General features: G+C 39.1%; 1 protein-coding gene across 2 annotated transcripts in view; it reads right to left on the reverse strand.

Annotated features, from left to right (window-relative positions):
* The window catches only part of PPP3CA (protein phosphatase 3 catalytic subunit alpha), a 219,692-nt gene that overhangs the window by 109,536 nt on the left and 84,141 nt on the right, over positions 1–26,015 (reverse strand). For both annotated transcript variants that reach the window (XM_060686942.2, XM_060686940.2), the window contains exon 2: positions 20,420–20,620. In XM_060686942.2, coding sequence (XP_060542925.1) covers positions 20,420–20,620 — 201 coding nt within the window. The remainder of the gene's footprint in view (positions 1–20,419; positions 20,621–26,015) is intronic.

The raw sequence follows: 26,015 nt of genomic DNA on the forward strand, positions 1-26,015 counted from the left end.
AATTAACTGAACAGTTATTAAACTAAAAGGCTAGCAAGGGACAGTATGTTTCTGTATCTTCCTTCATAATGTAATCTGGTATCCTTTCACTGAGTGAAAGGATGCACAGTGCACATATAGCAAGACCTTCTTGGAAATGCTATATAAGATATAATTTTATATGTTCTCTTCTATGACAGGAGAACCATAAACAGACAGCTGGAGAAAGAAGCCTTTTGATGTTGCTGGTCTATCCAATTTATAGAATTGTTTATAATCTCCATTTCTGTGATGGAATACAGTAGGCAGTATTCCTAGGAAGGGAGTGGGTGTTTTTCAAAGGAATAAGAGACAGCTCAATTCAGATAGTTTGTTTGAGATAAAGAGGGTGAAGACAGGCCTCCCTAATAGTTCGCAGAATATATGGTAGATGCAGAAAGTACAGTGTTTTAGTTTGAAAAGATTCTGCCAGTGGGGGGTGGAACAATGAAGGACTCACACTTGTAAGCATCACCACATGTCTTTCTCAGTTTTGGGACTTGACAATTTCCCCAGTGCATTGCCCTCTAGATCAGTGGTGGGTTGCTCCCGGTTCGGACTGGTTCGGCCGAGCCGGTAGCGGTGATGATGTGAAGTCACCGAAACGGTGCTCTTTGTTTGGGAGCTGGGCCCTCCCGCTCGTCCCCGTGTTATTCCTACCTTTATTTCTTCTTTTTTTAGTCCAGCTGATAGGCGCGGCAGAGTGGATTGCCGTACCTCAGCTGGGCAAAAGCCTAACGCGCTTGTGCAGAGCGGCGATCGTGCACAAAGCACGTGCATGAAAAGAACTGTTGGTAATGACAGTTGGAACCCACCACTGCTCTAGATATATAGATAAAATGACCTGGGCATTAGAGCAGCTAGTCCAACATTTTCAATCTTCTAAAACAGACTCATTTGGTAAGGAATGGAATTATCATGTAAGTACATGATGTAAATTGAGGAGAAACTGTGAGTTATGTCCAAACATTGAAATCAATGGGAGTTAATAGTAACCCATAAGACTATGTATGCATAATCTAAATCTATTTGATGTTGTGTGTGTATGTGTGTGCGTGTGTTTATGAAACAAGGTTGACCGATGACATCAGCAGGTATTACAGGCCCAACTGGCAAAAGAGAGGACATATTGGTTGGAAACATGCAAAAGAGGCCTCATCTTACAGTGGATAGAAAATGGCTAGAATGATATATTATGAAGAGCCTTGGTGGCGCAGCAGACTAAAGTGCTGTTTTTGTTTTGTTTTTTTGTAAATATTTTTTATTATTTTTCAAACATAAACATAAAATATAACTTTCAAGAGCAAAAACTCGATCCGGTCATAGATGGTTACCACGCTTACATTTCTTTGACAGGCTCCATTCACAATTTCCCATTGCATAGCAGACTAAAGCGCTGTTAAGTAACACCAGCTGCCTGCAATTACTGCAAGTTCAAATCTCACCAGGCTCAAGGTTGACTCAGCCTTCCATCCTTTCGAGGTAGGTAAAATGAGGAGCCAGATTGTGGGGGCAATAAGCTTTTTTTGTATATATATAAAAAAGAACACCACTTGGGGGGGCCGAAAGCCCTACTAAGCAGGTATATATAAAAGTATGAATGCATTGTAAGCCGCCCTGAGTCTCTGGAGAAGGGCAGCATATAAATCGAACCAATAAATAAATAAATAAATAAATGGCTAGAATGATATATTAATCTGGACTATCACAACATAGTTTAAGAAAATGTTCTTAAAATATTGATAACTGATCAATGATATTTCAGGCTTTCTCCGGGAATTAAAGAAAGATTATTACATTAAAGACATTATCATATCCAATCTTCTCCACGATAACCCTATGAGGCAGGTTACTACCCAAAATTGTCCAGCGAGGTTCAGTGATTCAGGATGTATTTTAAACTGAATCTCTGTCATGGTCCAATAGTCATAAACATAATGACTAAAATCCTGCATATTAAAATAGAGAAACCCAACTGTATCTTTCTCACACTTTATAGAATCACATAGTTGGAAAGGTCTACTTTAGCTATTGAGTTTAATTCCCTACTCAGCACCAAAATCCAAATTAAAAATCCATCATTCTGTGTTTTAATTATATTTAAATCTAGCAATTGTGAAGATTGTTCCAAAACGATCATGTGTCTTTCCTATATGTCCACGGTTGATTAGGAGGTATGTTTCAGATGAGTGTTTTGCTGAAATAACCAATCACTTTCAGCTTTAATTTCTTTACTGACCATGCGACATCCGCTTTTAGGGCATATTGACACTTGTGTCTTCTACTTGCACTTTGTTCCTAATCCACTATGTGCCATACAACCAAACGCATAATAAAAATATCCCCATGCTTAACAGTTGACAAGATGCTCTTTTTTTCCAAATAGTTCACCTTTTCAATCCAAATGCATCCTATATGGTTTTTATAAAATATATCTGGATTAAATAAATATATTTGCAACTTTACAAAGTTAGAACAGAATAACAGAGTTGGAAGAGGCCTTGGAAATCTTCTAGTCCAACCCCCTGCTCAGGCAGGAAACCCTACACCACTTCAGACAAATGGTTGTCCAATTGCTACTTAAAAACTTCCAGTCTTGTAGCATTCACAACTTCTGGAGGCAAGTCGTTCCACTGATTAACCATTCTAACTGTCAGGAAATTTCTTCTCAGTTCTAGGTTGCTTCTCTCCTTGATTAGCTTCCATCCATTGTTTCTTGTCTTATCTTCAGGTGCTTTGGAGAATAGCTTGACTCCCTTTTCTTTCTGGCAACTCCTGAGATATTGGAGATATCTTACTTATTATTTTGTTTGGTTGTTTCATCGGTGCAAAACCCTCTCTTCAAAAATGTTTCTGGCTTATGCAGATTTATACCTACAATAGCTTTTTGTGATCAGTCTGAAGAAAAGATTTCTTCTGACAAATCTCCCATGCAAATCAGTTGGCTAATCAGTTGGGTAACTGTGGATCTGAGGACAACTGCTCACTTTTTCAGCAGGTCACAGTGAGCTCTGGTTTCTGTTCTGCATATCTAACCAGTATGAGCAGTTCTAGCAAGATTTTTCTTTGTCTTGCCATTACATCAACGACCCTATGTTACTTCCATTTCTTAGCAATGTATCACGCAGTGCAAATTGACAGCTGGTAGCAGTTTAATTTTTTTATAGCTTTCCCTGTAATGTAATGTCTTCATTTTCAAATGCCCAGACAGCTGTTTAGAAGACCCAACTGTTGCTGAAAGAAGACAGAACAACAATCACAGTCTGACAGGTTAAAAAGGGTCAGTTATTTGTGAAACTGTCTTCTCCTGTGGGTCAATTGACTTTTGCGAGCTTATTAACAAATTTACCAGACATTTAAAAAAAAAAAAGGCAACAGTACTAAATCAAATGCATGTCCAAGCTTCTGCATCTTTCATATTCCTTTTTTTTCTTATTATTCCGGATATAACTTCATCAAAAGTTTGCGGTCAGATCTGTGGAAATTTGTTTTTAACTTGGTGTCATTGTGAGGACGTGCCAGTTTCAAGGATTCAATGAAACATACAATTCAATACAACTGAAGCAGGGGTTCCTAGACATTTGCATGTCACTATGTTTTACAAATGAAATTTGGATGTTACCACTGAATGAATACAAGCTATATTCCTATAGTCCAGTGTTCCTCGATTCTGGCAGCTTGAAGATGTGTGGACTTCAACTCCCAGAATTCCCCATCCAGCCATGCTGGCTGGGGAATTCTAGGAGTTGAAGTCTATACATCTTCGAACTGCCAAGGTTGAGAAAAGTTGCTGTAATCTTTCAGCTTCATAGTTCTGTAAATAATTCTGTACCAGCAGAGACAAACAGTGATAATTAGATTTAATAACTAGTTTCTCATTTTTAACTCCCTTCAGCAACATATTGTACTTGGCTAAGTTATTCTTCTGATTAATAACATGCTGTGTGGGGCTTTTCTTGATGTCTGAAGCTTTGCACTTTTTACTTTTATTACAAAGGCTTTTTAGGGCCAAATTCTCCCCAAAAGTATTCCCTATCCCAGATAGAAACTGTGCTACTTAATAAAGAACATATGGAACACTCTTAGAAGAATGAGGCAAAAAATATGAATTATCTCCTGTACATAGTAATTAATATGGTCACTTTTTACACTTAAAAATAATCAATTTATAACCAATCTACTTGTGCATCTATGTAGATTTCTATAACGAGAAGGAAATCAAACATAGATTTTTGCCATCCAAGAAGCCAATCAAACTGAAAAAAGAGATTAAGGAGCAAGGAAATAAAGAGGCAGTGGCAATATTAGTATATTTCATGAAAACATCAAATATCATGCAATTTTTTAAAAAGAAGCCACATATTATGGACACGTGTTTCTCAATGAATGCATGATATTGTCTAATGGCTTTGGTTCAATTTCCCTGCCCAATACAGGCAACATCCTATGCATATTGTAATTAAACCGTAATGAACAAGATTTTCCAGAAATGGTAGGTACAGAGAAGTTGTATGTTTTAATGTGGATCTACTTTTTTTTAAAGGTACTACCCTTTCACCTTCAACTTTATTTGAGTCCCTCAGTATTTTACAAATGGAAAGGCAAGTTATACATTGGTAGCTGTTTAAAGCAATTCACGTTTTTTCCAAAAATGCAGATAGTCCTCAACTTATGACCACAATTGAGCCCAAAATTTCTGTTGCTAAGCAAGGCAGTTGTTAAGTGCATTATGCCCCATTGTATGACCTTTTTTGTCACAGTTGTTAAGTGAATCACTGAAGGTTTTAAGTGAGTCATATTAAACAAATCTGACTTCCCCGACTGACTTTATTTATCAGAAGCTAGATGGGAAGGTTAGGTTAAGTTAGATCACATGACCCTGGAACAATGCAACTGTCATAAGTACATGCCAGTTGCCAAGTGTCTGAATTTTGATCATGTGACCAGGGGTGAAAACCAGCAGGTTCTGACAGGTTCTGGAGAACCGGTAGTAAAAAAAATTGGATTTCACCACTGCGTGTGACCCATGTGGATGCTGCAACTGTTGTAAATGTGAAAATATCATAAATCGCTTTTTTCAATGCTATTGTAACTTCAAACGGCCACTAAATGAATAGTTGTAAGTCGCTGACTAGTTTTACTATTAGTCTGAAACCTGAGGCAAAGGATTTCCATTTTACCATAAAATTACTAAATGAGTAAAGTAAATCTAGTGCAGAACTTTTTGTTTCATCTAGCAGAGGTGGGGAAGGATGCCCCCTTTATGACTTATGGACTCCCAGAATTCCTGAGCCAGCATAGAATTTAAAGCCTACATGTTATAAAAGGGCCATCATTCCCCACCCTGATCTAATTCCTCGAGCATCCCACTATTAGATTTTTTTTTCCTTTAGAAAACTGGAGGAATATCTTTTTTCGCCTTCATTAAAAGCTGCATCACAGTTTGTACAGAGGCCTTCCTTAGCACACTTCTCAGTTTATTTGTCTGCCCTACTGAATGCATGCCTCACTTCTGTTAATTCCCCGAATCACTTAACACAAACACTGGAATGGCGCAGCCTATGTGATACAAGATACCTGCTCACCCACCCTACAAGCCCAAAATAAAGGCACAAATCCAAACAAAGCAGCTTGGCCAGCTGTTCCCCTAGCAGTGTAAATTCCGGCTTGCCATATTAAACAAAATTTGTTGACTGAGCAACACACATTGATCTAGGAAGCTGGAGGATCAGCTCACCTTATGCAATGGAAAAGCTGAATACTGCTCTTCTGACATCACCAAGTATGACCCGGATGTTATCAACAAGAATCCTTCCCAGGTAGACCAGAGAGGAAACACGACCAGAAGATTTATTTCATTCTAAGACTATATTTACTGAAACTAAAGCGTGTGCGCGATGCGAACCAGTGGTAAAACTGATTAGAACCCACCGCTGGTACTTGGGTATTTATTTGTTCATTAGTTTAATACACCACTTTTCTTCTGCAAGCTCAAGACAGTTTACAAAGCACCTCAAAAGCACACCATTTTTATGCATAATTCTATGAGGAACTTATAATAACTTTAAGAGGACTGGCCCCAGAGTCAGCCAATGTGTTTCTAAAATTAAGGATGGACTTGAATCTGGATACTCCCAGTCATTGTTTAGCAGACCTTTTTGCCTTTCATGTTGTTCGGTTCTTACATTATGTGCCAAGGATTGTCTTTTTATTGATTTGGCTATGCATTAGGAGCCTTTCTGGGTAGAAATGTTTTAAATACATTTAATAAGCAAATGGGTTTGCAACAGCTGCACCTTTATGGGAACTTGAGCTATATCAGATTGTGTAAAAAAAAAAAAAGTTTAAGCTAATTATAAAACCCTTCAATTTAAATATCTGACAAGAGTTTTTGAAGCTTCTGAAATCCATAAACAAACAAAACTATGTGATGAAAACACAGGAGAAAAGGCTGTAGCAGAACCAAACACAGAGAAATGTCATTGTACTCTTGTCTCTGGCACTGCCTATACTACACTGACAACAGCCCCTCCCTCCATTTCTCTCAAAGGGGGGGATTAAAAGATTATCCTGCTAAATAATTTCCTACTATATGGGAAAATTACAAAGAAGAACTTAAACAATACTATTTTACACATCTAAAGAAAAAAAAATCCCATTTTCCCTGTTGCTGTTCTTCCTCTATTTTTACGTGTCACTTATTAACTCTACATAATGTTTCGCTAATCTAGGAAAACACTATGAAACCTCAGCTCAAAATTCCAGTAGCCAAATAAATAAGGGGAAGAAATGCAAATATACCAATAGCCCACAATGTCTCTTGTTCCGCAAATTTATATTTCCTACAGAGAATTGTGGCATTAGGAGCTGTGATGACACAGTGGTCAGAATGCAGAATTGCAGGCTAATTCAGTTCACTGCCAGCAGTTCGATCCTCACCGGCTCAAGGTTGACTCAGCCTTCCAGGTTGGTAAAATGAACACCCAGATTGTTGGGGGCAATATGCTGACTCTGTAAACCACTTAGAGAGTGCTTAAAGATTATGAAGCGGTATATAAGTCTAAGTGCTATTGCTATTGGGTGTGGCAACTTTAATACATTACCCCCAAAAAAACAACTATTACGATTTTTTAAAGAGAAAAAAGCCAGAAGGGCAGTACGAAAGGGGAATAAATCTGCATACTATAATATGATTTACAGTATTTACAGTTTAATTTTACACCTCCCAGATGTTTGCAACTATAATTCACATGAAATATAGTCAGCATGGGCAATAATCAGAGAGTACGGAGACAACACACCAACACACCTGGAAGATGCAAAACTTTTTATGCAACCTTTAGACAAATTCTGTAAGAAATTTTGCTATCTGAGGTTTATTTACCCAGTCATGTTTCATTATCTTTACTCCTTGTCCTTGACCCAGTTATCTCCCCCATTCACATATTTGTAACTGAAAATTTCAGAGGACTGGGATGACATTTGCTTGTGGCTCTATGAAAATAAAGCCTAATTGTGAGAACTGTAGCTGGTTTCTATATTGTGTTTCAAGAATAATTAAAATACTTTTTGTTACATAATTAGGTAATACATTGACTATTAATAAAGATATCTTTCCTTTCTTCTGACATAATCATTCTTTCCATAGATGTTTGCCAGCTGATGACTCAAAACAGGTAGCATTTCACCTTGGAGACAATCATAGCTGTTTAGATATTTCCAAGTTTATCCAACTAATTTTCCAGTGTGCTGGAAGTTGGTGGGATAAATAAGCTATTTTCCAGGCTACATGAGGTTGGAGATAGTTAGATGCTCCCTTTATTATCTACTAAACAAATAATTCCCTCAACACTGTCAAACTAGTTACTAAGTCTGCATTACTATTAATTTCTCATCGTTCCTATCATCCATCTCCTCCCACTTATGACTGTAACCTTGTTGCTGGTATCCTTAAGATTTATATTGACTGTTTCCCTATGACTATAATTAAGTGTTGTACTTTATGATTCTTGACGAATGTATCTTTTCTTTTATGTACACTGAGAGCATATGCACCAAGACAAATTCCTTGTGTGTCCAATTACACTTGGCCAATAAAGAATTCTATTCTATCTATTCTATTATCAGCAGTTTACAGTAGCCAATTCTTTCTTATGCATTACTATGGAAAATGGATTGAAATATAACATTCTCCAAACCTTGATATTCTTTTCTTGCAGCCCCAAGTCACTAAAATGGTTGCTGGCATTTGTAATGCCCAGTCACATTTGTTCCAATTGGCCCAATTTAAGTTATTTTTTCCTCTTAAATATTGTTTGTGAAAATAAATCATCTAAATCAATAAGCTCCTTGTTGATCAATTGTAGAAATAGTAAGAGAGAAAAAAGATTAGAAACCTCTTTAGATATTAAATTGATTTTACTTTCTCACCCATTTGGCCCCTAAAACGAACAGAACAAACAAGTGTACAAAAAAAAAAAAAGGCAATGTAATTAGTAACAAAAATTACAATTCTGATGGGTTCTCCTTCATCATGTGTCATCCATAAATTACATCAATTCCTATTTTTTTTTCTTCTCTGTTACAATGGTGTTTATCTAAGGACTGCTATTGACTTTTCTTCCTGTTTCTCATGGAAATGATTTTATATCAGAGCAAACTGTGGAAGATTGAATTTCCTGTTGCAACTCTACATGGTTCTATGATCATAATAAAGATTTTATTTTATTCTTAGCTACAGCTTATATGTGTTAAATGTTCAGTGAAAGCAATGCATGTAAATAGTGAGCTACTCTGTACATTCTGAGGTTTGGAATAAGCATTGTTCATTGGTTCAACATTTCTATTAATAGAAATAATATAACATTATTTATTAATAGAAATAAAATAACAAGGTTCAAATCTGCATATTTGAGTGCTTGTCTAGGATTTATCTTTTTAGCCAATATTTCAAAGGTAAATATATTTGCATTACATTATGTATTATTATTTATCTCTTTTATTCATTAAACATGAAACTCAGTCAACTAAACATTTAAAAATGTGTCACAAATACCATTGCCTGGTGCTAATGGTTGATACGGGTTGCTGCCGGCGTTCTAGGTATCAACCAAGTATCTTCTTGATGTTCCAAGTAGTGCAGTTTGTTGCAGTTCCACTGGTGTTATTGTAGGAAGCTGCAAGTTCTTGATGTGTTTTGTAAAATTCTTGGACATGGTACCAAGTGCCCCGATGACAATGGGTATCACTGTTACATGTTTCATTCATAGCCGTGTAGTTTCAATGGCGAGGTCGCAATATTGCATCATTTTTTCCAGTTCTTTTGCTTCGACTTTGACATCTCCTGGTACCGCGATGTAAATAAATTGTACGTTTCGACAATTGTGATATCTGGCATGTTGTGTTCCAAATGACGATCCGTCTGTATTCAAAAGTCCCACAAGATCTTCCCCTTCTCATTTTCTATAACTTTTTCCACTTTATGTTCCCATGACTTTTTGGATACAGGAAAGTTGTATTTTTTACACAATGACCAGTGGATTAATTTAGCAACTCGGTCGTGTCTAGCTTTGTAATCAGTTTGTGCGATTTTGCTGCATTCACATATTAAATGTGAAACAGTTTCGACTTTGCTCTTGCAAAATCAGCAGTTTGGATTGTCGGTGGATTTTTGTATCTTTTCTTTCATGCATTAGTTTGTAGTGCTTGTTCTTGAGCAATTTCTATTATTATTATTATTGTTATTATTACTACTACTACTACTACTACTACTACTACTACTACTACTACGTGAAATCGCATTTGCCAGTTTGTTACCTGGTTTTGGCCTTCATTTGCATTGAGTTTTTCTCAAGAACCAAAGGTATTGTAATGTAGTGCCTTAGCATATCCAAGCACCAGGGCCCTTTTTAATTGGCAAATGGAAATTTTGTCAATTCATATTAATGTGCATAGTTTTACAAACAAATTCTCTAAGACTGCAGAGTTAAAAGGGAATTGATTAATGCATTTCAGTGTATGAAGTTTTGCAATTTTCTTCCCCTAAAAGCATCTATATAACTGAAGGGAATCACTGGAGGAATCTCAGTAGTGAACCTGTGACATTTGAGCGATTGTTTTTTTCTTGAACATTGAAGCTAGGTATCCTAGTTTCTTCCTCCTCTTCTTCCTCCATCATCATCATCATCATCATCATATATTTACACTTGTCAACAAACATGTTTTCATGAGATGATACCTCCACAATTCAATATTACCTTCCATGTGTATGTTTCCTCTATCACTCTGTTATCACTATGTTTTTGGAAAAATGTACAAAATTACATTTTGTTTTTATCCAAAACAACATTTTTTTCTATTAGCCAGTTTAGTCTTTTGGTTACGGCTCCAGGATAGAAAGCTACGAGACCATGAGTTCCAATCCTCCCCTAGCCATGAAAACCAGCTGTGTGACCTTGGGCCAGTTACTCTCATCTCACCTCACAGAGTAACAGTAACTGTTGGGGAGGGGGGGGGAAAGGAGACAAAGATGCATTAGATACGTTCATCATGTCAAGTTATTTGTAAAAATAATAAAGCTGGGATACAAATAAATAAATGAAAATAAACTATATAATTATTAAACAATACAAACCAGACCCTCTCTAGTATTTAAACAGTCAGAGTAGATAGCAGTGTCTTTAGATATGTTAAAAACAGTGAAGGACCGGCCCACTGTGCTTCTGCCAGCGAAAATGGGCTCCCAAGCTTCGTTTTCACTGGCAGAGGGTTGCAGGATGCCATGGCCACCGAAAACAAAGCTCAGGAGCCTGTTTTCATTGGCAGAGCACTTGGGCCACCACAGGTGTCCCCCGACAGGAGTGATATGGAGCTAGCCACACCTGGCCATGCCCATCCCGGCCCCCCGAGGTCAAACACAATCCTGATGCGGCCCTCACTGAAATAGAGTTTGACACCTCTGACTTAGCTGATTTCAAACAAACAAACAAGCTGCAACAGAGGGCAGACCAGGAAATCTCAGAAGTGTAAACTAATCTGAAATGAAAGCAGGAACAATCCACTTCCAACAAAACAATATCAGCGTGTTCACAAATTTTAAAGGATACAGAAGAATTATTTGTATGATTTACTTCCTTCCTTGCCTTGAACAAAACCCATTTTTAAAAGAGGAGAAAAACAGCTGTTGCCAAATGTGCTAAATTATACATCTAAAAATAGGAACACTATATACGTATTTCTCAGATGTTTAGGAATCATTATTTTGGATTTGTAATGATTACTACAAAAATCAAAGCAGCAATTTTCATAGATGATTAATAGAGATTTTCCTATTATGCTCCTTTAAAGTCATTTTTAATACTCTCCCCAACTTTTGTTCTGTGTGGCTTTCAAACCATGTGAAATGCAAGCCTAAAGTGACATCTCATCATAAAAATGTTGTAGTTCATGTCCTGTTTGCAAATGTCTCAAGGCACTGAATGTGGCATTACATTGCAACTTTAGCATGTTGCTGCTTTATCCTTCCAACAGACTGGAAGAAAAGTGGGACGAAGTAATACACAGTGGAGAAACATGAGGAAGGGAAAGGAGCTTAACTATCAGCAGCTTCTCAAATGATATCTGGTAGTGCCAGGAAAAAATACAACAGTATTTGAACAGGACTACAAAAAGAAAGTGTTGCGATGGCTCAGTGGCTAAAACACTGAGCTTGTCGATCAAAAGGTCGGCAGTTCAGCGGTTCGAATCCCTAGTGCTGCGTAACGAGGTGAGCGCCCGTTACTTGTCCCAGCTTCTGCCAGCTCAAAAGCACATAAAAAATGCAACTAGAAAAATAGGGACCACCTTTGGTGGGAAGGTAACAGAATTCCGTGCGCGTTTAGTCATGCCGGCCACATGACCACAGAGACTTCAGCCAATGACACACGTATTTTTCAAAAAAATAGTGCTTGCTCACTTACAGAATGCACCGTTTTCTATCTGAATGAAGAATGTTTTGTCTATCTTAGAAGGAACCTCTTTTTTCCCCATCTGATTTACTTTTGAAATATGAGAATTGCCTTGAATTAGCACAAGAAGTAAAACATGAAACTAACAAATACGATAAGACAATCCTGTCTAATCTTCTCTTTTGAAGCATGAAGGGATCATCTTAAATTTGGAGTTACCTTGCTGAATATCCCTTATCCAAATTATCTGTAAATCAGTTGGACAGCTTGGAAGCAAAAATGAAGCTTTCTGGTATGCCACTCAGCATCTCCTTTCAGAATAAAAATTGGACCATTTCAAGAAAAACAATTTAAGGCACCATCTGGAATGAATATTCTCCTCTTCTACTAGTATATGAGCATCGTTAAACCATCTAAAACAAAAAGGCTTTTCTAATGTTATGGAAAGATGGAAGAGAATTTCTCAAAGATGACCTTAATAATTGGGTGTTTTCATAGGGGACACAACAGAAGCTATGTTGATTGCAAAATTTACTGTAATTTAAATTCCAGTGCTTTCAATTCTGGTTTTATATGCATTTGTTCTTAAGGCTTGGTCTTGTGCTGCCAGAATTAAGCCCTCCATCTTTTTCTTCAACCAGCCTAGGATCAGCTAACTCTGTTTATGGTATTAAAATTATTGTCACAGGATGTAAGCTGTTCCAAGTAAATCTGCCTTTTTGCAATTGACTGAAGGTGATTTTTTTTTAAATTATTTTTTTAAATTTGATTTATATGCCGCCCTTCTCCGGAGACTCAGGGCGGCTTACAATGCATTAAGCAATAGCCTTCATACTTTTGTATATTTATACAAAGTCAGCTTATTGCCCCCACAAACTGGGTCCTCATTTAACCTACCTTAGAAAGGATGGAAGGCTGAGTCAACCTTGAGCCTGGTAAGAATCGAACCTGCACAGGCAGCTGTGTTAATAACAGGGTGCTTTAAACCACTGTACTACCAAGGCTCCTATATCCTTTATCAATTTTGATGGTGTTCAAATCCTGCTAGTTGTTTGGGGATTATTATTTTCTAGTTGCTAGTTTTAATTTGTTGGTGAAGCCCAGCTCATTGGCTTAATTATTCATTTTTCCTATAAAGTCTCATTTTCATATTTTTCTTCCGGCTCACAGTAGGACTCAAACAGCTGCTAACAAAAAAAAAATAAAAAATCAGAAAGGCAAATTCCAAATTCTCAACCAGAAAGTCATCTGCTTCAATAGAATCCCTGCACAGGCCCAAAAATTACCTGTAAAAATACTAATTTCCTCAAACACTAGTTTAGAATAAAACAATGGAAGCCACTCACTAATCATGATAGAACAAAAAATAAAAGCACATATATACAGAGCCACATAAAGAATAAACCAATTCTTGGTTGAGCTATACATTCTATATATCAAACTGGAAGCTTACATATATTCTGAACACTGTCAAAAAACCTAATCAATATTACTTTCCTGTATCTAGGACTTATGGATACTATTTCATTTTGAGATTTAAGTCAGGAATTATATATCATGTTAGGAAAAAAACCTGAAAACATTAAGAAATAGCGTTTTTTCCTGAAAAATGGATCAGGAAATTTCAAATATTTTTAAAAGCAGTCTTCTTTTGCACTCCCTTTTTAAAAAATCCTACCTATTCAGTGAATTGTATTTTGGATCTTTGCTGAATATAAATTAAAGTACAATTAAAACAAACTGTTGGGTAAGGTACGGCAACATCTAAACAGTTTTCTGGTGAGGAGGTAGTGAAACCTCCCAAAATCAGAACTTGCAGAAAACTGAAGAATCTCAGCTATCTGTTGTGAGGGAGTCAGAGATCAATGCATCTAGAGAATAAGCAGCTGGAGAGGAACAGCTGTTACGATCTAAGCATCCCCTGGATTAAGGAATGATAGCTAGTAAAACTCACGGAATTAAGGCACAATGAATGGTTAATGGGCACAGGTCTGCTTTGGAGGAACGATGAAGCAGAATAGGGGAAGGGTCAAACCCTGAAAATACAGTATAAGTGAATTTACTGCTTTTATCAATATTGTTTGTACCTGTTCTTTATCTACCAGTCCTTTATCATGTGAACTGGTACCAATTCCTTAGACCATCCTATCATTGCCCCACTACCGGAAGAACTCTGTGGATCTCAGTAATAAAGAATTATGCATTTGTAAGCTTTCATTTCATTAGTCTTTTGTATTTGTTGCTACATGCTGGCCACATGATGATGAAAGCATTTTCAGACAATGCTGGCTCCTTCAGCTGGGAAACAGGGATGAGCGCACACACCCCTAGAGTCGGACATGACTGGACAGGGGGAACCTTTACCTTACTTACTTTTTTATCTAGAGACAAAAATGTGTCATTTTCATGAAGAAAGAAAAGGATACTACTGGCCAAATCTATAATAAGCTTCCACTTCCAATATGACAATCGCTATATCATACTGATACTTTGATCTGTTACTCTGGGAGTCAGGTTACTTTGACACTATATATTTATGCCTGTAAAAAAGAAAAAAGTATATATATATATTTAAAAAAATAAAAAGTGTAAAGCTAATTTGGTATTGTGGTTAGACTAGAAACTGGGAGACCCAGAATTCTAGTCGCATCTCAGGCGAAAAAGGGTGACTTTGGGTCAGTGTAGGGCAAGACAGTTTCTACTTCTTCATAGAGATCTTAAATATACTAAGAGCTGAGGGTGAGAGACTGAGCACTGTGGCACCCCAATACTCAAGGGCCCCGGGACTTGGCCTTTCCTTCCTCACAAAAGCTGACTGAAACCAGTAACTCAGGAAGGAGCTGAATCACTGCCAAAGAATGGTTCCAACTTTTGCAGATGGTTGATGCTTTCAAAGGCTACAAAAGATTCAACAAGATCAATAATCTTTCTCTCACACTCTATTTAAACATTGTTGTTAGCCAGTATAGTTTCCATCCCATACGTAAGGCATTTGATAAAGTAGACTATAACCCACTACTAGATAAAGTAGAAAAATGTGGGTTAGACAGCATCATCACCAGATGGATTTGTAACTGCCTGACCAACCACACTCAACGTGTAGTCCTCAATGGAACTGCAACTACATGGAGGGAAGTATGCATGGAGTACCCCAAGGCTCTTTTTTAGGCCCAGTACTCTTCAACATCTTCATCAATGACTTGGATGAGGAGATAGATGGGGAACTCATCAAATTTGCAGATGACACCAAGCTGCCAGGAATAGCCAACACTCCAGAAGATAGGCTTAAGATACAGAAGGATCTTGACAGATTTGAACACTGGGTGCTATTTAACAAAATGAAATTCAATGGTGAAAAAAGTAAGTTTCTACATTTAGGCAAGAAAAACAAAATGCACAGGTACAGTATATGTGGTACCTTGCTCAATAGTAGTAACTGTCAGAGGGATCTTGGAATCCTAGTAGACAACCATTTAAATATGAGCCAGAAGTGTGCATCAGCTGCCAAAAAAGCCAACATAGTTCTAGGCTGCATAAAAAGAGGGATAGAATCAAGATCACGTGAAGTGTTAATACCACTTTATAATGCCTTGGCAAGGCCACACTTGGAATACTACATTCAGTTTTGGTCGCCACAATGTAAAAAAGATGTTGAGACTCTAGAAAGAGTGCAGAGAAGAGCAACAAAGGTGCTGGAGCCTAAAACATATGAACATATGAAGAAAGATTGCAGGAACTGGGTATGTCTAGTTTAATGAAAAGAAGGACTAGGGGAGACATGATAGCAGTGTTCCAATATCTCAGGGGCTGCCACAAAGAAGAGGGAGTCAAGCTATTCTCCAAAGCACCTGAGGGCAGGACAAGAAGCAATGGGTGAAAACTAATTAAGGAGAGAAGCAACTTAGAACTAAGGAGAAATTTCCTGACAGTTAGACCAATTAATCAGTGGAACAACTTGCCTCCAGAAGTTGTGAATGCTCCAACACTGGACATTTTTAAGATGTTGGATAACCATTTGTCTGAAGTGGTGTAGGGTTTCTTGCCTAAGCAGAGGGTTGAACTAGAAGACCTCCAAGGTCCCTTCCAACTCTGTTATTCTGTTCTGTTCCGTTCTGTTCTGTTCAAACCTTATCATTAGTGAATATGTTTTCAGAGTTCAACATCTCAGCAATTTTCTCTTAAAAGGAAAAGTTGGAGACTGATTCCAGGATTATTTATTAAAAAGGGGTGCACAAACATACAGGTAGTCCTTGACTTATGACTGTAATGGAGCCTCCCCATTACGTTGCATAGTGTGAAGCATGTCACAGAATGATCCTCAACACCGCTCTCGCCAATACTATCATTAGACAAACATGGATGTTGTCAAGTGGAACACGAAGTGCCTAGGGGTGCGGGAGGTCTTTGAAGGCCTAGCACAGGGCAGGCCTTGGGAGGCCTATTCTAAGTCTCCCATCCTTGAGACAGCCAGTGCTGTTCCCTGTCCCTTGGGGTTTCCCTAGGCCTCAGTATGCTCCCAAGCTCCCTTCTCAGACAAAAGAGGCCTGTAGGAATCCTGAATGGCAGTGGGGGAGCCTTAGAAGGACACTGGGTATCCAGGTGAGAGGCAGGCTCTCTTTAGCTCCCTTGTGTGACTAAATGGCCAGCTTGGGAGTAGGCCGAGACCTGGGGGTTCCAGCAGGATGGGTCAGATAGGCAGGTGGGGAGTGTTCAGGTCAGGTGAACAATGGGAGGGGCACTGCAACTTCGAAACTGGGTCTTAAGTGTCTTTTGGGGGGGTCAGGGTCTGTCATAATTTTGGTCAATAAATGACTGGTCATAAGTCAAGGACTTTCACTATTTCCCTACCATGATAAAACATTTGCAATGTTTTAGCATCTCTTCATCTCCCTTGCAGCAGAAAGAAAGAAACCAGGTGGGAAAGAGTTCAAGCCTCCACTAAGGACTCGGTTCATTTCCTTATCTACTTTCCTACAGTAACAGACCATCATCAAAGGCTTTCTGAATACAAGCCAGGATGGGATGAACCAGGGGTGGGTTCTACTTACCTTTACTACCAGTTCACAACTGGAGCGCGTTAATCGTCCATTATGACGTCCAGGCAGGTGGGCGGAGCCTCCCGCTGCTTTTACTACCGGTTCGCAAGAACCGGACAGAACCGGGAGCAACCCACCACTGGGATGAACGGAGTCTTATATCTTTGTTGTAAACCATCCAGAGCTTTCCACAGGATGCGGCTATATTAAATTCAATAGATTACATGTAGTCCTTGCTTACTGATGATTTGTTCAGCGACTGTTTGAAATTATAGCAGCATTGGAAAGGGAGAATTACAACTGGCCCTCAAAGTTTTGGCTGTCACAGCACATCCACAGTCATGTGCTTGCAATCTGGGTACTTTGCAACTGGTTTACAATGGTTGCAGAGTCTGGCGGTCATGTAGTTGCCCTTTGCAATCTTCCCTGCTGACCTCCAACAAAGTCAATTGGGAAGCTGGCAGGGAAAGGCACAAGTTGCTCTGGTACATCAATTGTATGTTCCCAGCAGCCACCTCAAGTTCTGCCACATTTACACAACACCTTGCACACCATTCGCACAACTTTCACTGCCTAGCAGCAGCCAGCCCCAACACCTTGCCAGATTCTCGAACATCTTCCCCTATCCCATACAATCACCCCGGGCCCAATTGCACCTCTTGGGCCACTTGCATAATATCCTCCCTTGCTTGGGCACACACACTTGCCTTACTTCCCTGCCCACCTGTTTACCAGCTGCCCTGGCCTCACTTAAGGATCTGTGATCCTCACTTAACAACAACAACGGGGTGTATTGGGTTGCCATTGCTAAGTGATGCAGTCATGTGACATTGTGTTGTACAACCTTATCATGTAGTGATGGAAATCATCAGTAAACAAGGACTACTTGTATGTTGAAAGTTGGACCATAAGAAAGGCTGAGCGCCAAAGAATTGAGGCCTTTGAACTATGGTGCTGGAGAAGACTCCTGCGAGTCCCTTGGACTGCAAGGCGATCAAACTGGTCAGTCCTAGAGGAGATCAACCCTGACTGACTGCTCTTTAGAAGGCCAGATCCTGAAGATGAAACTCAAAATACTTTGGCCACCTAATGAGAAGGAAGGACTCACTGGAGAAGAGCCTAATGCTGGGAAAGATTGAGGGCAAAAGAAGAAGGGGACGACAGAGAATGAGGTGGCTGGATGGAGTCATTGAAGTAGTAGGTGGGAGCTTAAATGGACTCTGGAGGATGGTAGAGGACAGGAAAGCCTGGAGGAACATTGTCCATGGGGTCGTGATGGGTCAGACATGACTTTGCAACTAACAGCAACAACTTGTATGTTATATTACATTTAATTCTGTAGGAAGCTTGCATATGAATTTGCATATGAACATGGTAGAAGCTGTGTATAATATCCAACGGTCTGTAGGGATTATAGCTGCATTCTAGGCTGCCCAGCTGATCTTGCTCACCTCCAGGGATATAATTGTAAACAAAGGGGTTGGTTGAATCCCCTTGGTTCAGCATGTCTAAAGAGACTGGGAGGCTCTTGTTGATGGTTAACTAAGTCTTCCTGGGACAGTCGGGTATTATTAATGTAAGATTCACTCCCCAAGCCTACACCAGTGGCAACATATTGGGATTATTGAAAATGGTAGGGAGGAGGCATATGACAGCCAAGGTTCATGAATTCTAGAGCAATACAAAGCCAGCATTGGGGATACAGTACATAGGAAGCAATGGAGAGAGCCTGCAGACTTTCTACTACAACAATTGGATGGAAGACACCCATTAAGTTTCCCCTTGACTAAAATGGGAAAAGATGAGATGTCAATGTTTCAAATAAATCACTTCATTAAATCCTAATTAATTATAGGTCACCATGCTATTCCTTTTCCCCCAGCATTTCATATCAAAAGAACAGCTTCAATAAGTCTTACATTATTAGATAAATAGAGTAAGCATCGCTTTATCAGGCAAGATTCATTTATGAGCTCATGCTGAAAAAAAAAAAATCCCTGACTTAAAATGTACAGGATCCTAATTAATCAATGCAAATATACTAGCATTCCTTCACCTCTCAATTTACTGTAGAGCAAAGATCTTTCTGCACACAACGAAGACCTTTCTGTTCCACTCAAAATTAGTTAAAAAGCACTAACATAAAATGGAGAATAAATTGCATAGAAGGCTATAATTCTGCATGTAGCAGACTCGTCCGTGGCTGTCCAACACTATGGTGGCACTCAACCTAAATCTGGTTAGGAAAATTTCTGATTTTAGGGACAGCAATTTTAGACCCTACCCTTGGATGGAAAAGAAGCCTTTTGGTTGCAACTCTTCCCATTTCCATACACATATGTAATCCAGTCCGCTTTATTTCTTAATGATCACATAGGTAGACCTTCTTCAGGTTCATCTGTCAATCCAGTAGTCCTTTGAGCTTTTCTATCTCAAATTTCATCAAGCATTTAATAACTTCAACAGTATGTCTTAGGGTTATCATGTGAAGTATCAATACTGCTTTATAAATCCTTAGTAATGGAATACTGCATCAAGTTTTGGTCACTACATTACAAAAAAGATGTTGAGACTTTGGGATTTTTCAAAGAAGAGCAACTAAGATGATTAAAGGCCTGGAGACAAAAACATCTTGAAGAATGGTTGCAGGAACTGGATATGGCTAGTCTAGAGAAAAGAAAGAGTAGGGGGTGACATGATACTGTAGCAGTATTCCAGTATTTGAGAGGCTGCCAACTTATTTTCCAAAGCACCAGAGGGCAGGACAAGAAATCCCCATTCCCTCCCCACTCCTGGGGGAAGGATATTGCAAAATCTCCACTCCCACCCCACTCTGGGGCCCGCCAGAGGTAGAATTTGCCGGTTCTCCCAACTACTCAAAATTTCTGCTATCGGTTCTCCAGAACCTGTCAGAACCTACTGGATTTCATCCCTAGGGCAGAGGTCTCCAACCTTGGCAACTCACAGAGCCTGGGAGTTGAAGTCCACAAGTCTTAAAGATGCCAAGGTTGGAGACCCCTGGTATAGGGTCTCCTGCTTGAGGAGGGGACCTCCAAAGTCCAGTCCAGCTCTATTCTGATTAAAGATTAAAGCAAAAGCCTCTGTTCTCATCTCTGCCCTTTAGACCCTGCCCCCAAAATCAAGAGTAAGGATCCTACCTACCCTTTCTGATCATTTCACAGTGTGACAGGAATGTCTACTATAGCATGACCGACAATCAGAATGCTGAGGTGCAGATCCCAACCCCTCAAAGACTGCTTACCTCTACCATAAGGTATGAAACGTTCTGCTGCAGTTTGTACAATATAACATGTAGTGAAGCAACATTTTGGTAATGGCTTATAATGCCCTAAACCAAACATTTTATAATTATGATAGAGGAGATTTCCTGTTACCCCTTCAATGTTTATTTGTACTTACCAGTAACTGGGGCATCTATATCCAGCAAATTTTTTTCCTGGCGCAGAATCGAAGCACCCTCTGTTATTATTCTCAAAGCAACACTTTCTTCCAGCCTTCCTTCCTTCATAAGGTGTGCCTTTAGGATATCCACTCGGGGTTTTCCATCATTGTCAAACACTTCCTTCGCTGTGAGCCGATGGCTTGGAGGAAATGGGACAGCTGCAAGAACAAAGATAATGGATTCAATGCACCAAGAAAACCCCTTGGTCTCAATAAAAAGCAATGTTTTATCTCCATTACTGATCAGTGCTTTGGCTTCCAAAAAGGCTTTGTACTTACTAGATTGCAATGCAGCAAAGTATTTCCTGATGCTGTTAGCAAGCTTCTTAGAACTATGTTGCTATTTCTAGCAATTATTTGTAGCTAGCTAATTTCCTCATCCTAAAAAAAAATCAAGCATTATAGCTCTTCACTGGGTTTTTTTTTTTTTTTGGATTTTTTAAATGATGAACATTTCATCTGAATATTGTTTATGAAAGAGGAGGAGGAAGAGGAGGAGGAGGAGGAGGAGGAGGAGGAGGAGGAGGAGGAGGAGGAGGAGGAGGAGGAGGAGAAGAGAAAGCAGTAAATACAGTATACATAACCAAGAAAACACTTGTAAAGCTATTCTGAATTCTCCATTACAGGCAGTCCTCACTTAACGACTTGTTCTAGAACCGATTGAAATTGCGACGGTGCCGAACAAATATGTATGCCTGATCCTTGAAGTTATAGGAATTTCAATCCCCCGCAGTCACATGGTCAAAATGCAGATGCTGACAGCCTGTCCTCATCTATCAATGAAGGATGTACTTCAACTTCCCTCACATGGCTATCTTCATCCCGCCTCACCCCATTTCTGCCATTTTAACTGCTTTGCACTCAGGTGTCCCAGCTGCGTCCACTGCCCTGCTCTTCTGCACCCCTGCTGTCTCCAACTGACCTTTGCCATCTTCTTCCTCCCATAGCTGATGAGGCAAGCCTAGTTTGGCCCTTCATGAGGCAGTTGTTGGCCAATGAGGCCTTCGCCACATGCAATTTGGGAAGGCCTCATGTAGCCAGCAGCTCCCTCCCAAAGAGCCAGAGCAGGCTTGCCTGATCAATAGCAGGAGGAAGAAAACACAGAAGGTCAATAGGGGGCAGCAACGGTGCAAGACAGAGGATAGGGCAGTGGAGTGCAGGGTGGAAGGAGTGCAGGCCGAGTACAGGAGAGTAGAGGGGAACCCACACTGAGGGGGACACAGGGCAGAGATGGAGATAGACAAGCGGAGGTGGGGAGTTGAAGTTGAAGCGCAGGAGATTGGCCATGTGATGCGACACCCAGAAAAATACGCCATACTTCATTTAATCCTCAAGGGAAAGATTGAAGGCAAATGAGGTCCAGGCAGAAGAAAAACATCATGGCTTCAAAATCTAAGGGGCTGGTTTGAATACTCTAAAACTCAGCAGGACCTTTTTGTGCAGCTGTTGATACAAATAGGATTGCCAACATGATCGCCAACGTCCGATGACAGATATGCCAGGAGGAGGAGGAGGAGGAGGAGGAGGAGGAGGAGGAGGAGGAGGAGGAGGAGGAGGAGGAGGAGGAGGAGGAGGAAGAAAAAGAAGAAGTAGTAGTAGTATAGTCAGGAGAAGTGTGAGATCCTGGATTAATGACAGTATGGTCAATAATAGATACAGTCATATGGCGTTTCACTGAACAACCTAACTGCTTAGCAGTAGAAATTCTGGTCCCAATTAGAATTTTCAAAGGAAAACTACCAGTGCTGTTCTTTCCATAAGCCAATAAGACTTACAACAGGATGTTTCCCCCTGCAGGTGTTATTGGATACACCCTGTCAATCATACAGAGCTACTTTCAAAACGGCACTGATGCATTACAAGTAGGTAAAAACAAACAATCAATCAATCAGTCAATCAAACAAACAAGAAACCAAAACCCGAACCAAAACTAAAACGCTCTACAACTTTGGGAAAGCAGCCTTTTCTCTTCCTTTGCATTCGGGATCAAGCGAAACAAAACATTCTGTGAAATAAAGCTGCAGCCTTTTGGCTTTTGGGCCGCTTAATCCTAGATAATCACAAATGGAAAACATAACAAAACCACAAGCCATGCTTCATCAGCTGATTAAACTGGGTGACTAAAACAGCAACCAACCTTAAAGCATTTACCTTTCAGCATCATTTTTAGGGAAAACTAAAAAGTGAACAGACTTCTGGAGCTGAAGGAGATCTGAGATCCCACCCATGTCAATATCTCCTTAAAGAAGCTGCAGCTTTTTAGAATAATCACCAATTGTCACAAAAAGAAATTTGAGGTTAAAGAGTCACCAGCAGTATACTCATATCTACTCCAAAAAAGCCTTGTTGCCCTCAACTGAAAAATGCATGTTGTTGGGTGCAGTCTGAAGCTGTCAAAGATTTTTTAAAAATAATCTCTTTGTCTGATATTTTGACAAATTAGTCAATTGGTTACAGCAGGGGTGTCAAACTCACGTCGTCACAGCAACGTCATGTGACATATCGGGACTGTTTCCCCCTTCGCTAAACTGGGTGTCGGCATGGCCAGCACATGATGCATCAGGTCCGCTGGCCGGAAGAAGATGAAAATGTCAGGAGCAAAGAACTTGCTCTGAATTTTCATTTTTTTTATATATAATTAGAACATTTATAATATTTTGAGTTTTGTTACAATAAAATTGAAATGTCACATTCTAAACTCAAAAATAAAAATGACTTTTTTATCTTGTACACATTCCTACTATGGATATATGAACGCGCCCTCTGATATTTCAGATGACGCTTAAAAAGGTTTAAGGTACTGTCACGTAGTAGAGATAAGCTTTACAAACCTCATCTAATACTACATATTTTTTACTTTCTTGCCCCCAGATTAAAGAGGGAGGATCTGGTCAGTTTCAAGGATCAACAGGAAGGTTATCCCAGCTTAACCCCTTTTCCCAAACTGCTAAATTGGAGTGGTATTAGAAACTATCTTGCCAGCTGCAGGGTAATTAATTATATTGATTCAAACAGCTGCTGCTTCTGTGGATACTTCAGATTAGAGAAAAATGAATGAAAATGTCTGAGAAGGACTGAGAATTAGTACATCAATAATTTACACAAACCTATATAATTTATTCATCTCACAGTATACTGCAATTTCTTAATCAAGGAGTACCTGAATTTGTAAATATTAAAGTATATCTTCCCAATCTTGGTCCCATTGAAGGCTGAACACTCATTACCTAAACTATAGATGGAGTGATGGGAATTGTACTCCAAGAAAATCTGGTTCTAAAGGTATGGAAAAGACTTCTGAAGGAGGTATTTCATATGCTGTTTTCCTCTTCATTCACAACAATGAGGAATTTAAACTACAAATACCAAAGAACTTTAAAACATTCTCTCCAGATGATGCTGATCTCATATGATATTATTCTTGGATGTGGACCTGCCCCCAACAGTTCTGTTTTTGGACATATTACATCTCCAATAACATGATTTGCTTCTTGGAGGAAGACTTAACTTCCAAAAATTGCTGGACCATTCCCAGAATGACCAGATCAGAAAGATCTAGAGAAGAAATGGAACATTTCAGGAGTGTTCTGGAACACTGTATCTCATGGAATAGTATGATCTTTATTACTACCTAATGAATGGCTTTTGATTCAGTTTCATCCTTCCCATACATGACATGATCTTAAAAATATTATATGAAACAGCTACTAAAATCACCAGATGGGCTCATGAAAAAAATTGTGCAAGAAAGGTATTTCATAAGTTTATTCATAAAAATATATGCACATTGAAATATCCAAGTAAAAGGGGGAAAGTTTAATAATCAGTCTGGTGTCTTCAGTAGGCTGAGCAGTTGCCCTCACTCATTCTTTCTTATTCAAGGGGGTCTTGTAATTAAACTACTGTATTTTTCAGGGTATAAAACGCTTCTGGATTATAAAACGCACCTACTTTTTTTGGGGAGGAAAACAAAGTTATACGCTAGTGCGTGGATATGGGAAATAATATGAAATTTTATCAGTTCACAACTGGGCCGCACGTGCTCGCTTCACTCACACGCGTGCTCTTCTGCACAGGCACTTTGATGATGTCGGGGTCGGTCGGCGGAGCCTCCCGCTGGTTTTACTACCGGTTCTATAGAACCAGTGCGAACCGGGGGCAACCCACCACTGGTTTAATCTAAGCAATATTTAGGAGTGAAAGGAGGACACAATTCTGGTAGAGAATGGAACTGGGCTGTCAACAATTTAGGAAACTCGAAAGCAAAAAAAGCTTCTTCTTTTTTCCCCCAGGCAAAAGGTCACTCTTGTAAATCTTGGCTTGCTTCATAATTTTCTACTAATAAGTTTTCTAAAAACTATTGACAAAGAAGTACAATTGTTCAATGCAACCGAAATGGTTCATCTTTTGGTTTAGTGCTGACGGTGCCAGCAATATCAATGTTCTCAGCATAGCTTTGGGAATGAAGTTCTTAATTAACCAGTCACTGCAGTGCCAGCAGAGGGGAACCCAGCACCAATCTTGGCTCCTGTGCTATTGTATTCTCCAACTTCCTGACATTTTACCAATTATAGTCTAGCTTCTATTAAGCTCCCACTACAAAGAAGGGCAATCCTTTTCTTTTCATGAATATATATACAAATGATTCAGAAGTATATAGTCAAATCCGATTATTCAACTACATAGTGCAGTGCTAAATACTGCATTTCATTACTGTCTACCAGGATGGATTTGATTTAAATCGAGTTGATTTAAATCACAATTTAAATCATGATTTAAATCACTAGTAAAAAGGCTTGATTTAAATCAACTCGATTTAAATCATAATTTTTAAAGAGCAACTGTCATCTCTGCTACTCCTTTGACCCACTGTTGACTCACCGATAGTCCCAGTGTTGCAGAATATACAGCCTCATGCTACATAATTAAGCTCCATTTCATGCTGAATAAACTAAATTATTTATGTATCTTAAATAGAAAACTATCTTAAGATAGATTTTTACCCCAAAAGTTTTTTATTAAAATAAATTCGATAAAAATCAAAAAAATCTGATTTAAATCAAAAAAAATCCGATTTAAATAAAAAAAACTGATTTTTTTGATTTTTTTAAAAAAATCATTGATTTTTATCCACCCTGCTGTCTACTCTGGCCATTTTAAATATGCCAGCGGGGGTTAAGAGTGTTATCATTCCACAACATCTAGAGGGCACAAATTAGGGAAAGCAGGATTAGTCAAACTATATTGACACAAGACAAAGAAAGCTTTGGTCTCTTTCATCCTCGTTCTCATCATGTCCTTTCCTTCGCCTGCTCAGATTCTATAATATTTTGCAATAATTAAGAAATTAGTATGAGTTGCAAGCATATGCACCCCAGTGGTGGGTTTCAACATTTTTTACTACCGGTTCTGTGGGCGTGGCTTGGTGGGCATGGCATGGCTTGGTGGGCGTGGCTTGGTGGCCATGGCAGGGGAAGCATACTGTAAAATCTCCATTCCCACCCCACTCCAGGGGAAGAATACTGCAAAATCTCCATTCCCTTCCCACTCCAGG

This window comes from Pantherophis guttatus, chromosome 8, assembly GCF_059756535.1.
Source record: "Pantherophis guttatus breed Tessera chromosome 8, ASM5975653v1, whole genome shotgun sequence".
Classification (NCBI taxonomy): Eukaryota; Metazoa; Chordata; class Lepidosauria; order Squamata; family Colubridae; genus Pantherophis; species Pantherophis guttatus.